This window comes from Barbus barbus (assembly GCF_936440315.1).
Source record: "Barbus barbus genome assembly, chromosome: 16".
Lineage (NCBI taxonomy): Eukaryota > Metazoa > Chordata > Actinopteri > Cypriniformes > Cyprinidae > Barbus > Barbus barbus.
The window spans coordinates 11,360,712-11,373,742 of record NC_136744.1 but is presented as its reverse complement, the minus strand read 5'-3'; the positions used below and the strand labels follow the sequence as shown (position 1 = coordinate 11,373,742).

The following is a 13,031-nucleotide window of genomic DNA, read 5'->3' as shown; positions in this document are numbered from 1 at the left end:
AAATAATATTTATTGACACATTTAGACAGCTTTATTGAATATGTCTGCTAAATCTGACATTTCCTTAAAATACTTGCTTATTGGAGCAGGGCCATTTGAAATGTTTCTGAATGTATCTAGCTCCATCTAGTGGTGAAATAAATCAACACGTTGGGATGTGCATCTGAAAACAATTATTAATCTAACACAGGAGCGTCTCTCGTTAGAGACTTACTGAAGTGAAATGTCTAAACAGTGCCTCAGTCCCAGTCAAATATTACTTCTTAAATATAAAATCATTTAAAAAGTAAATACTGAACCCAGAATTAATGATGACAGAATATCCAATAAAAGATATGCGAAATAGCCTAATATGTAGCCTAGTTTATTTAATAAAAACATAACTAATTTAAAAACCATATTTATCAGAATACCACATATTTATGTGGTTAAAAAACACTGGATCAGTATTTGAATTAGATTTGAATTACCGATGAATTACCGATGATCAGTATGTCATGATGCAAGTACATCACTGCACTAATGAAAAATCAGTAAGTCACCAATCACTAATCCACTTTCAACACTAGGTGGCGCAGTAATACAGACAGAATGTCTCCTGTGATACATGGAAATGGCGAAAAAAGACCAAAAACCAACTAACCTGATAGTGCATTATATTTTTACTTCATGCAGACCTGGTACTGCCTACGTTTTAATGTGAGAGGGACAATGCGATATTAAGATGAATTTTATCCTCTTTCATTCATTATATTCAGAAGAACATTTATGAACAGTAGCTCGTTTGTAATTATGTACAATAGTCCTCAAGTGGAATTTCGTCGAAATGTTTTGCAGCTTTGGTTATTATTGCTGAATAATTATGTTTATGTTAAAATGTTTTCGAATGCAAGTTGAATTAGAAAGAAAAGAAAAGAAAAGAAAAGAAAAGAAAAGAAAAGAAAAGAAAAGAAAAGAAAAGAAAACAAAAGAAAAAGACTTCGGCTACAACGCGCTGGGACAGAAACGGAGAAGTGTGAAGTAACTGAAGAAGAATTAAACAAGTTAGAGGCTTCTCAATTTCGATCAACATTTATGTTCCTGAAATTGTGACATTCATGCTCATTTTGTTGCTCCAAAGCATAAAGACGAATAAATGAGAACTGATTACTAAATAAAATACTGGTTGCAAAACAAATTATAGCTATGTTAGTTCTGTTTGTAGAAGCAACAGTTTTAGCTACAATTGTGTTCGCAAACTATCAAAAACAATATCATTACTTTACATCACATCAAAACTCATTTTAAAATCATGAATTAATATTTAATTAATGAAATAATTGTTTTGCAACGGATTAGAGTATTTTTAGAGAATTATTTAGTGAAACGATGAAATATGACCTGGAAAATTGTACACATTTACCCTATTTATAAATTCAGTATAAGTATTCAGTATTTAACAACTTAAACAATTTGTTAAAATAATAATAATAGGCTAATACATAATTTTATCAAATTAAATAGTAATTAACCGTTTCGGACAATTTATCTATAATTAATTTCGGTGATGGTCATTAATCAACATTTTTGCAGTAGCCTAATCTATTTCTGTAGCATTGAGATCATTAAAATTTTGTAGCGGCTGTAAATGTCATACATTATTGTATCCAATAATTCCTACAAATTGTTCAAATGCGTTTTATGATGTAGTTTTTCAAGTGAACTGTGATTTCAGGAAGACGGAAACAAACTCAAGGATAGGCTTTAAACCTTTCTTATCGCAATCTAAAAACAAACATCAACTTTTATTTTGCAGAATTATTTTCGAATATAGGCTACTAGTTTGTCAATTCCTATGAATTGATAATAACTGGCCTACATTCCATGTTCTTCATTTTAACAAACCTGTAGTCTGTCCGTTTATGAATGACTTTAATCATCTCCCTGCAATCCCAGTCTATACGCCACGCCCACTTCGAGGAGCTTGCGATCTATTGGCTGAAGGAGACAAGAATACCATATTAGACACCGTATTTGCCGCATTTGGGCATATATATGACCAAATTTCTCTCACAAAAAAGCAGCCACTTGTTGCTTTTAACCTGGCCGGTCAGAGATTGCATTGTGCGTTACTGTGAGAGCGTGGGCTCCAGAGACAAACATTTGCCTTAAAGGCACTGGAGATATGAACACCATCGACGCGCAGATCCATAACAATAGTATCGCTGCTGTCAACCCTCTCCAGCAACTGCCAAAAAGCGCGCACGAGACACCGGATATGGCCGTGTATTGTGACAACTTCAGTGTTTACCACCAACAGAGTCTACCTGCGGCGCAGAGACCAGCGAGCTACGGCCTGGGGGACTACGCGACCCCAAACCCATACTTGTGGCTCAATGGACCCAGTGTCAACTCCTCTTCGTCTTACATACATGGCAACAACAGCCCGTCGTTCATCCCTCCGGCTTACGGCTCTCAGAGGCAATATCTCACCAACTCCTCCGGGTTCGCTGGTCCGGACTTGGGTTGGCTCTCCATCGCGAGCCAAGAGGAACTGTTAAAGCTCGTGCGCCCGCCTTACTCGTACTCTGCTCTGATAGCCATGGCAATACAGAACGCGCACGAGAAGAAGTTAACTTTGAGCCAGATATATCAGTATGTGGCGGATAATTTCCCGTTTTATAAGAAGAGTAAGGCGGGATGGCAGAACTCCATTAGGCACAACCTTTCCCTGAATGACTGCTTTAAAAAAGTGCCCCGGGACGAAGACGACCCAGGTGAGTGATGCTCGTGCACCTTTGCTAGGGTCAGTGATGTGACACTCATTTTTGTATAGATATAATAAGGTAGCCTATTTTAGAAAATTCGCAAGTACAGTTCATAAATAAATGACTTGAGATCACAAATTACTAGAACTTATTTTTTAATTTAAAGTCACACCTGTCCAGTGATTGTAAAATTGTAAAAGAAAGAAAATTTGAAAGGCTTCTAAGAGATTGCAATGCAAGATTCTTGGAGAAAAAAAGATAAATGTTTACATAGTGTATTTTCAATAAAAAATTAAATAATGTTATAAATTTGTCTTGTAATTGTTATAAAATATCTATAATAGTGCCTAAATATTTGAAAATATTTTGTCTATCGAATAAAATTCAGCCATATATTATACATATATATAGCAAACAATTAGGCTATAATATATAATAGGCCTATAATTTTGTAATTTTTAGTAAAAGGCCCGTTTTGACCAAGTGGAATAACCTTAAGAAGACGTCTTCATAATTAGTAGCTATAAAAAAAGTGATATTAGAAAGAAAGTTCTAATTATGTTCTTTAACATAATTTTAAAGATAACGATAACTAAGTCGTGTATTTGGTGAAGTCGCAGGAAAAGTGTTTTATTTGTTTTTGATGCTTGACATTAAATTAAATAATACAATCTAAATTTATGATACCAAAAAATGGCATTGACTTTTTCAAAAAATATACGATTACATATAAATATAGCCTAATACAGATTTCTCATTCATCACAGTCTTATTTCTCAGATTTCCCAATAACACACCCAATAATGCAATTTACAAACAATTTCGTGAAGAGTTCTTAAATTCGTCGAATTTTTCACTGTAAATAATTTTTGCATGGAAAGTTGCTAGCTTTGGGTTCTAATATCAACTCTCCGTATTGTTTGAAGGCAAAGGAAACTACTGGACTCTAGACCCCAACTGTGAAAAGATGTTTGACAACGGCAACTTTCGTAGAAAAAGGAAGCGAAGGTCTGATTCCAGCATAGGTGTTGCCAGCAACACAAAACCGGAGGAGGACCGACAGCTCGCAGGGATCAAACCCACCGACAGCCCTCACCTCACGGGACCCGCATCTCCTGACAATGTCGCTGCCAATGACAGCCACAAGGGCGCGTCTCCGGTGGGCCTCGGGAGTGCACCGTGCTTCAACAACTTCTTCAACAGTATGTCAGCCTTAAGCTCGTCCTCAACTCCGACTAGCAGACAAGGCTCTCTGGGGCTGGTAAACGAACTCTCCAGCCGAAATATCAGCGCCTTGAGCCCGTACCACGCCAGCTCAGCGCCTGACGCAGGTGGAGCGGGTGAGCTGCAGGACAGCGTGCATGTCAACCGTGGAATGTACTATAACTCTTTTACCGGCGGCCAGAGTGCGCAGTTCAACGGACACTTCTACAACAGCTTCAGCGTGAACAGTCTCATTTACCCTCGAGACGGAACAGAGTTATGAATCTGTCATACGACGTGTATGTTTTCTAATAAGAAAAAACAAAGAATTACTATTTCAACACTGTGTATGCGCTGCTGAAATGCGACAGGCCTTATAAGCAGATAACATTCATTTAAACGCGACATTTACGCACTGACAGCCACCAAATGAGTGAAATCTGGTGTAAAACACTGGTTAAAACACATTTTATTCTGTGAAAAATCTACTGACTTGTGCATTGAATTATTTTTTGTCTTATTTTAACAGATTTCCATATTATGTGCCAGTTTTTTTTTATTATGCACTAATTCAAATGGATTTATCCTTTTAGTTTGAATTTATAATAGTCTTAAACAGTAGTTTGATGGAGGGATTGCCTTGGTATCCATGATTGCCAAGATTCAGTATTGTCCAATATCGAAAAACGTTCTCTGTGTCTCCTTTTTTGCTTTCTATTGCGTATTTTTTTGTAAATGCAGTTGTTTTGTTATATACACTTGTTTTTAACTATTTATATTAAGTTATGTATCTTGCAGAGAGAAATATGTGGTCTGGTAAGCTACTATGAATGGTTAAAATGAAACGTTTACCTGCAATGTAAGGTAATAAGTGAATTATCGATTGTCATCATGCCACTAACTCACTTGATTTTTAAATATTTCATAGGTGATGATCTTTACACAGATAAAAGTCACTACATTTAGCCTATTATTTTTCCACAGTTTCTGCTAAATATTTTTTTTTAAAGAAAATAAAGAATTCCAAATCCAAATCTCAAAATGTTTTAAAATTGATTTATGCTTTTCCCCCTCGAACAACTCCTGAACATATGGCCTGTAAATGTCAACTACATTAGATCTAAACTAAAGCCAAAAGTTTCACTTTTAATGACTTTACAAACAAAAATTTAATTCAAGCATTAAAATTACTAAGAAAAAAAATATATAGGAGTATTTTGTATTTTAAAAACTGTATATTAAACTTTAAGCAAATGACTCAGCATAGGGTACATAAATCACTCCAAAATATAATTTATCAGTTTTGTTCACAAGCTTTTCACAAGAGCCTAGTTCAAAACAAAATAAGCAAACATGTCTATGCATTCTGTAACCTTTATGACTAACTATTCCTGACTTTAACACAGACAGAGTTGCACAATGTACATTTTGAAATCTCTGAGACTCTCTGGTTAAGTAACATCAGCATCATCATACCGACAGTCCTGTGCAGAGCTCAGGTGTATTTCAAGACGGTGTTTCTGGGACAATACAGTACAAGAAGAAACCAGAAAGATAACACAGATAACAAAGCTGAGGTTTATTACCCAGTGCCACAGAAACAATACCACTATTGTTCTGTTTACCAGAACAGCTCTTACTGTGCGCTCGTGTGTTAAAATACCAAATTTGATTACATACATCTCTCCAAGTATAAAATAATTTTTGCTATTGACATCTTTATGATTTGTAAAATCTTTAATCTACAAAGAGCACACGTATAGAACAACTCTTGATGGCATTACAGCGCACTGAAAGAGATGAATTAGAAGGGCTTGCCCGCCTCTTTTTGTCCTCTCTTCATTACAACTGTCTGAGTAAAAGCAGGACAGACCCAAGTGCTTGTTTAGAGATTAAAGGGAGAAAAAAAACTCCCATTGAGAAATTCCCTCAGTAAGCAGGGCAGTGCCACCCAGGAGGAGATGGAGAGGTGTGGCTTTGGGTGGAGGCCAGTCAACTTCAGGTTCAGAGAGACAAAATGAGAGCACAAATTAAATAAGACTGTTTTCTGAATTTCAATATTCTGTATGTACACATATGATATTATATGATATTATATTATATTATATTATATATACAAGCACAATTAGCTACATTTGTACAATTAGTCACATGTTGTCAACTCACCAATCACAGTGGTCTTTGCTGCTTCAGATGAAGCCACAGTAATAATTAGAGTTTGGTGGGGGCAGGAGCTTATTTAGTATCTTCTGAGTCGCCATATTTACTCACACACCACGCAAGGCGGCTTTTTACACTGAGCACTTTACCCTACTGCTAAATATGACGTTGTCAATTAGTCGGAGGCTGACGCTCTGGGCTTACTAAACGCCTGGGACATCAGGCAATCAACTGGCCCCCACCCGCACCCAGCCCTGTGCGCTCATCTCTGTTTGTTTGCCTGACAAGCATCTTTGTTCATCAGCACAGAGGAACTGTACTCGTGGAATATGTCAAAAACAGGGTCCTATCAGAGACTACTTGTTTCTGGATGACCGTAATGCTGGGTGTGTTTTTTTGTTTTTTATGGTTGGGCGGTACATACACACAGAAAATTAGAAGCTGATATGTTCACTTTTTCACTTTATTGTTTACTATTTATTTACACCACAAGCACAAAAGTCTCCAATTGTCAAAAATTGGGCCTGTGTTTTCTTTGTGTCTCTTTGAGTTTTTTCTTGATTTTATAGAGCATTACACATGAAATGAGAGGGGATTACAACAAGATATGTTGCCACAAATACAGAATTATATACAATTAAATATAATATATATCATTTGTTGCCTCCTTTTTGTTAAATCGTCACCACAATTTAACTAAATTACAATGAGGGAATTAATCAGTACAACCATGAATGAACTACAATAAAGGAAGAACTAATAAAACATGAATATGATCAAATGAATGAGTTGTGGGAATAATTATTAAAATAAAAGAAGAATTAATAAACATGACCATGATCAAATGAATAAGCTGTGGGAATTTGTATTATTTTGTACACACAAAATAATTGTGACACCATAATTATTTTCTATTCAAGCCCAGATCAATTTAATTAACCAAAAAATGGTTGTCTAGTCATTACTGTCTAGTTTTAAAAATCACAAAATCATAACTGAGTAATTCTAGCATTATGAATGTGGCATTTGCAGTCAAAACCTAAAATATAAATCGTCAGAGAACATATTGCCAATATACTGATTCATCTATTTATATTTTCCTAAACCCCCCTGATGATCAGAAGAAAAAAATGGTCTACTGTACATGTGTTTTCTATTAGATTAGACGTAATGCTGTCAAATGATTAATCGCGATTCATCGCATCCAAAATAAAAGTTTTTGTTTACACATATGTATGTTTACTGTGTATATTTATATAGATATATACATATACAGTATATATTTCGAAAATATTTACGTTTATACATTTATATATTCATATTCTTATATTTTATATTATATATAAATATATTTAATATATAAACATAACATATTTTTCTTAAATATATACATGCATGTGTTTGTATTTATAAATACATAATATATATACACAGTGCACACAAAAACTTTTATTTTGGATGCGATTAATCGCGATTAATCGTTTGACAGCACACCGAGAGATTACAGAGAGATATACATGCGGTGAAAACAAAATTAAAATATATACATAAAAAACTCAAATGCACAAACTAGAACCAATAATTTCCATTGAACGCCATTTTTACAGGATGTGACTTCTGTAGGTTATATGAGTTAAGATCACTTTTTGTTTCTTTATAGAAATGTGAAATGTATACCTTAAGCTTCTTTCAATATATTATCATCAACCAATAGCCTGAGTCATTTCATTATTCCATTTCGCCTAACTAGACTCCATTCATTAACCTGACAATCAAATAAAAAGTATTTGCAACGTTTCGTAAGTCAAATGCTGCACCGCCTCAGGCCTAGATATTAAAATGAAAGACAACTGATGTACATCTTAGACAAAAAATATATATTTTTTTGGTTCAAATACTTTTGCGTGAGTTGATTTAGGTCATACTAGCACACTTTGCGAAATGATGTTTGTGTGATGATGGATGAGACTCTGGCATGTTCTCTACTACTCCCTGTGCACTTGTGATCAAGATCCATGTTTAAGAGTGTAGGATGTCTGACTCTGTGTGTCTGTGTATGTGCTGAGCTGCGGTGTTTCTCTAGTCTACTGTAAACGAGCTGCTACATGTCTGGGAGGTGAGAAATATGAGGGCTTTAGCGTGAGTGATTAAGGACTGTAATTAAAGTATTACATCGCTTTCCTAGTGCTAAGCTGAGAGAAACAACCCACCTCAGCTCTCCTCTAACACACTGTCTGGATCTGAGACAAACCTTCACACAAAATCAGTTTTTCTCATGCTCCCTCTGAGCATGAATGTTCAGCATTCAGGTGCAGAATCATAGCATTTCGGGTCACTGAGGTCACTGAAGGTTGTTGAAACTGTATTTTAGGCAAAAACATGTTTTTATGACACCAAATATCTGAAATGAAGACATGAAACAAAACAGTGTTGGCAAACATCAATTATGATTGATATTTCACCAGAACAATGGTTACAACGTGAGTCGCTTCAAAGATGAACTCTCACCAGTGTCCATATCCTTTAGTAAACAGCATCACAAAGAGGGTTTGCTCACAAATGAGCTGTTTTTATCATTTTTCAGACTGTGTATTTTGAAGTTTAAGTGTAAAAGGGCCCCCTCCTGATAAGAGAAGAAAAGGGAAAATAGCTCTCAGCAGGAAGCAGTTAAGTGCATGTGTGTGAAGGAGTGTGTATGTCTGTCCCGTAGGTGTGTGTATCAACGGGGCCTCAGTTAAGAGGGTGCGTTACCTCTCATGTGGAGCAGGCGAGTCGGGGGCGAGTCAGGGCGGGTCAGCGGTGGCTAAGGTGTCCATCATTATTTTTACGCCTGTCGGAACTCATGAGGTCGTCCAGGAAACGGTCAGTGCAGGGTGGGGGGTCAGGGGGTGGAGTCAGACACACTCAGCGGCTCTTCCGCACAGAGGATTATGATCAATAAAGCAGATCCCTTGTTGCTCCGCTGCAGGGGTATGAAAAATGTACAGCCTATCTCTAGGGAAAAATTTGCATTATGTGAACCCTTTTTGCTCCTCTTTTATACCTGACCTGCCCAACATGAAAATATAACTTTCATAAAGGGTTTTTGACAGGAATAATTTATTGTAAGTTATGAAGTTGCCACTTTGAGATATAAAGTCCTTTGGGAGATACAATAATCACACTGCAAAATAAGAAGTCAAATTATGCATAGTCATCACATTATTAGATATAAAGTCACATTGTGAGTTATTAAGCTCCTGCTGTGAAATACAATGCCACATTATGAGATATAAAGTCACTTTTGGGATATGTAATCACACTTTGAGATAAAAAGTCACAATATGAAATCTTAATTTACATTGTGAGGTATAATATGAGTATAATATATAATATGAATTACAATGTGAGATAGAAAGTCACATTATGAGATATGAAGTCACAACTGGAAGATACTGTGTAGTTAAACTGCAAGAAATTAAGTCACATTATAAGATACAAAGTCATCTTGTGAAATATAGACACATTTGAACAATTTTCACAATTTTCCAGCGATATCGTCGACTTGATCACACAGATACTATTTAAACTGAATTGAGCTGGATGATGACATCACTGAATTCAATGATGAACTGCCTTTAACAGAAAATTGAGTGTTTACTGTTGTCCTTTTGCATTATTGACGCACTAGTTTCCTATTTAAAACTGTATATAAATAAAGGTGACTTGACTTGACTTGACTTAAGACATAAAGCCAGATTATGATATTTAAATTCACAATAGGAAGATACTAAATATAGTAAAATTGCAAGATAAAAGTATGAGATATTATGAGATACAAAATCACAATGTGAAATATAAAGTCGTAATTGGGACTTATAAAGCCACATTATGAGATATAAAGCCACAATAGAAGATAAAGAATGTACACCTTAAAAAATAAAAATACTCTAATATAATGATTATCATAATTGACTGTAAATTCACAAATATTTTTCCATTGTAGTTTTTTGTCATGTTATCTTCACTAAACTGTAAAATCATTATTATATTAGCCTGTTAGCGTTCCAATGCACCACCCGTGATAAACTTTGTGCTTAGTGAAATTTTCCAGGAATGCTAAGGGGTTTACATCTTTAAAATCATATGCAATGATTAACTACAATTGCCATTCTGAACGATAGCTCACTATGCAAATAAACAGATACATTACATAAGAATTACTGTGTCTTAGTCTTCCTGGGGTCCAGAGAATTATGAAACTGTACTGTCATAACACTGGGATCAATATAGAATAGTACTGAAGTAACATTGTATAACACAGAGAGGGAAAGCTGCACTGTAAAAAAAAAATTCTACTAGTGATTTATTCTAATGTTTTATTCAAATCAAATATTGTTCATGTGACTTAACCTGATACACCAAAGAAAGTAACAATGACTGCACAGTTTATTATTTTTGTAGATATAGTTGAATGCTGGAGGCAGGCACAAGGCAGAGAGAGGGTTAGATGAGCATAGTGAGTGAGTGTTAAAGTGAAATGTGAGGGGCTACAGAGGAATGTGTGTCATTGCCCCGCGTCCCCGTCCCTCTGTTCTTTGCTTTTGTTTTTTAATTGGACCAGGACTGCAATTTGCAGCTCTCCGGGGGCCACTTTCCTCACAGGGGTGTAATAAGCTATTAGCCGCTCACCCTCTAACGCCTAACACTAATCGTCATGGACAGCCCTTTGTGCAGTACTGGGACAGGGGCCGCTATTGTACAGCCGACCTCCTGCCCTGGGACAACAAGGGCAGCTAGGGGTGCGAGGAGGGAATAGCTTCTCTACATTCACCCTGTTAAAAACAAAACAAACTCTAACACTTTACATTTCCTCTCTTTCTCTCTCTGGCAGCCACAAGCTGATCCCCTCACTGTTCACTACTATATTCGGCACGGCTTCACTCAAATAAAACACTAACTAGTGAATTAAACATAGGCATGATCTATATGGATATTTATTTACTTCAAAGCTTCTATTTGAGAAGTGGAGCTCGTGGAAGTGGCTGGCTCCGCTGTTTACATGTGGGAGTTTTTTCAAATTTGGGCACTTTTATGTCCTAGAGAATAATTTTATTAATAACAGATTTTATTAAAACTTGTGGAATTTTAGTCTTATATGAAAACGCTTTTTAATAATATGATTCATTACGTTTAAATCTGTCATCATCTAAAATAAATTAAATAAGCACAAACTGCTTGAAATTGTGAAAATAATTATTTATAGCATTTTTATTGTTAATGATTACAGCTGTGCCACAGTTGTTGGATCATTTCCACCACAACCAACAATTTTGCCCCTAATAAAGTTTTTTCTAAAGTTTTTGAAAACAATGCCATTAATGTCTCCTTGTAAACTATAAAAACGTTTGTAGGCATGTGCAAGTTTCTTTACAAAGTGACATTGTTAGCTACTGGCCTGGCATGCATAATGAAATTTTTTTTAGTCATTTTCACGGATCCATGTGAACAGGGATTGCTTTGACAACATGTACACAAAATGTCTCAAAAACACAAGAGGAAAACTTTCCATTTTGTAGTACACCGTCGTTGTGTAAACGTACTCTAAATATACCTGACTACCAAGACAGAGCTTAATATGAAGTATTAGACATGTGATGTGTAACAATTCTAGTCAAGCTGCAATTGTCAAATTAGGCAAAAAGTGTGAAAATATTGTGTTTAGGATCCATATAAGGACAATGCCATTTTATTCCGCCAAAAATTTTCAAATGTCAGTTCCATGACAGCCATTTCCATATGTGGTGGGAATTTTCATGACTTCAGAAAAAAAAAAGGAAGAAATTTCCTGGGTGGTGGTGGCGCAGTGGATAAGACACATGCCTTTGGTGTGAGAGACCCGGGTTCGAATCCACTGTGAGACACCAATGTGTCCCTGAGCAAGACACTTAACCCCTAGTTGCTCCAGAGGCGTGCGACCTCTGACATATATAGCAATTGTAAGTTTTTTTTGGATAAAAGCGTCAGCTAAATGAATAAATGTAAATTACAGAATTCAGGGAGTCTACTTTCTAAAGGGCCACAGGACCAAAAGCACCCTTAGCTAAAGAAATCCCAATATAACCAGTGACCTCACTAATCAACTCAATAGAGTTGGGCTTGTTACTCCGAAAATGAATAATTACCTTTAATTGACTGTAATGGGATTACTTTACTAATTACCCATTCTGAACAGTATCACATCTCTCATTAATTTCCTTTAATTTGATTAATTAACCTTAGATGGACAATAAAGAGACATAAATTTGTCATTTCAAGTGCTTTTTTATAAACTTCAACCTTGACACATATATTCTCTGAGCGCTTGATGGCTGTGGCAGTCAGTGACAGTGAATGGTTATGAATCCAGCATAAGACTCATCATGAGCCCTGTATGTTAAGCATAATAATGGTGTTGTGTGTGTGTGTGTGTGTGTGTGTGTGTGTGTGCGCCTTTTTCGTAGGTCGATAGAAAATACAGTTTGTACAGTATAAAAACCATTACGCCTATGGAATATCCCCACAATTCACAAAAACAAACGTGTGTGTGTGTGTAAATGAAAGACACATGTTGTGCAGAGCTGTAGCAGGTGTATAAAGTGGGAGGTCTGTCTGCGGTCAAAGTCCTGGGACACTTGCCAGTGCATGTCTGCCTCTTTGCTCTCACCTTAAATGCTTCAGACATCTTTGCCGTTCTTGGCACTATCTCTCTTTCCTTCATTCCATCTTACTAGTCTCTATATTTTTTCCAGTGTTGCCCTGTAGAGTCAATTAACAAATCACTCACCGGTGTCACTTCCAGGGGAGTTTCTAGCCGTATGTTTTTGCCCCTTTGACATAAGGTCAGAGCCGTTATCTGCAGCTCCATTAGATGCGCTCTTCTAGATCTGTAGTGTCACCTCT

General features: G+C 36.1%; 1 protein-coding gene across 1 annotated transcript; it reads left to right on the top strand.

The window, feature by feature from the left end:
* The first annotated feature begins 2,028 nt into the window (after positions 1 to 2,028).
* On the top strand, positions 2,029 to 4,988 carry LOC306882269 (forkhead box protein I1c-like). Its single transcript, XM_079436783.1, has 2 exons — positions 2,029 to 2,756; positions 3,674 to 4,988. Exons 1-2 carry the CDS (start codon positions 2,165 to 2,167, stop codon positions 4,231 to 4,233), a joined length of 1,152 nt encoding a protein of 383 aa, XP_079292909.1. The 5' UTR covers positions 2,029 to 2,164; the 3' UTR covers positions 4,234 to 4,988.
* The last annotated feature ends 8,043 nt before the right edge of the window (positions 4,989 to 13,031 follow it).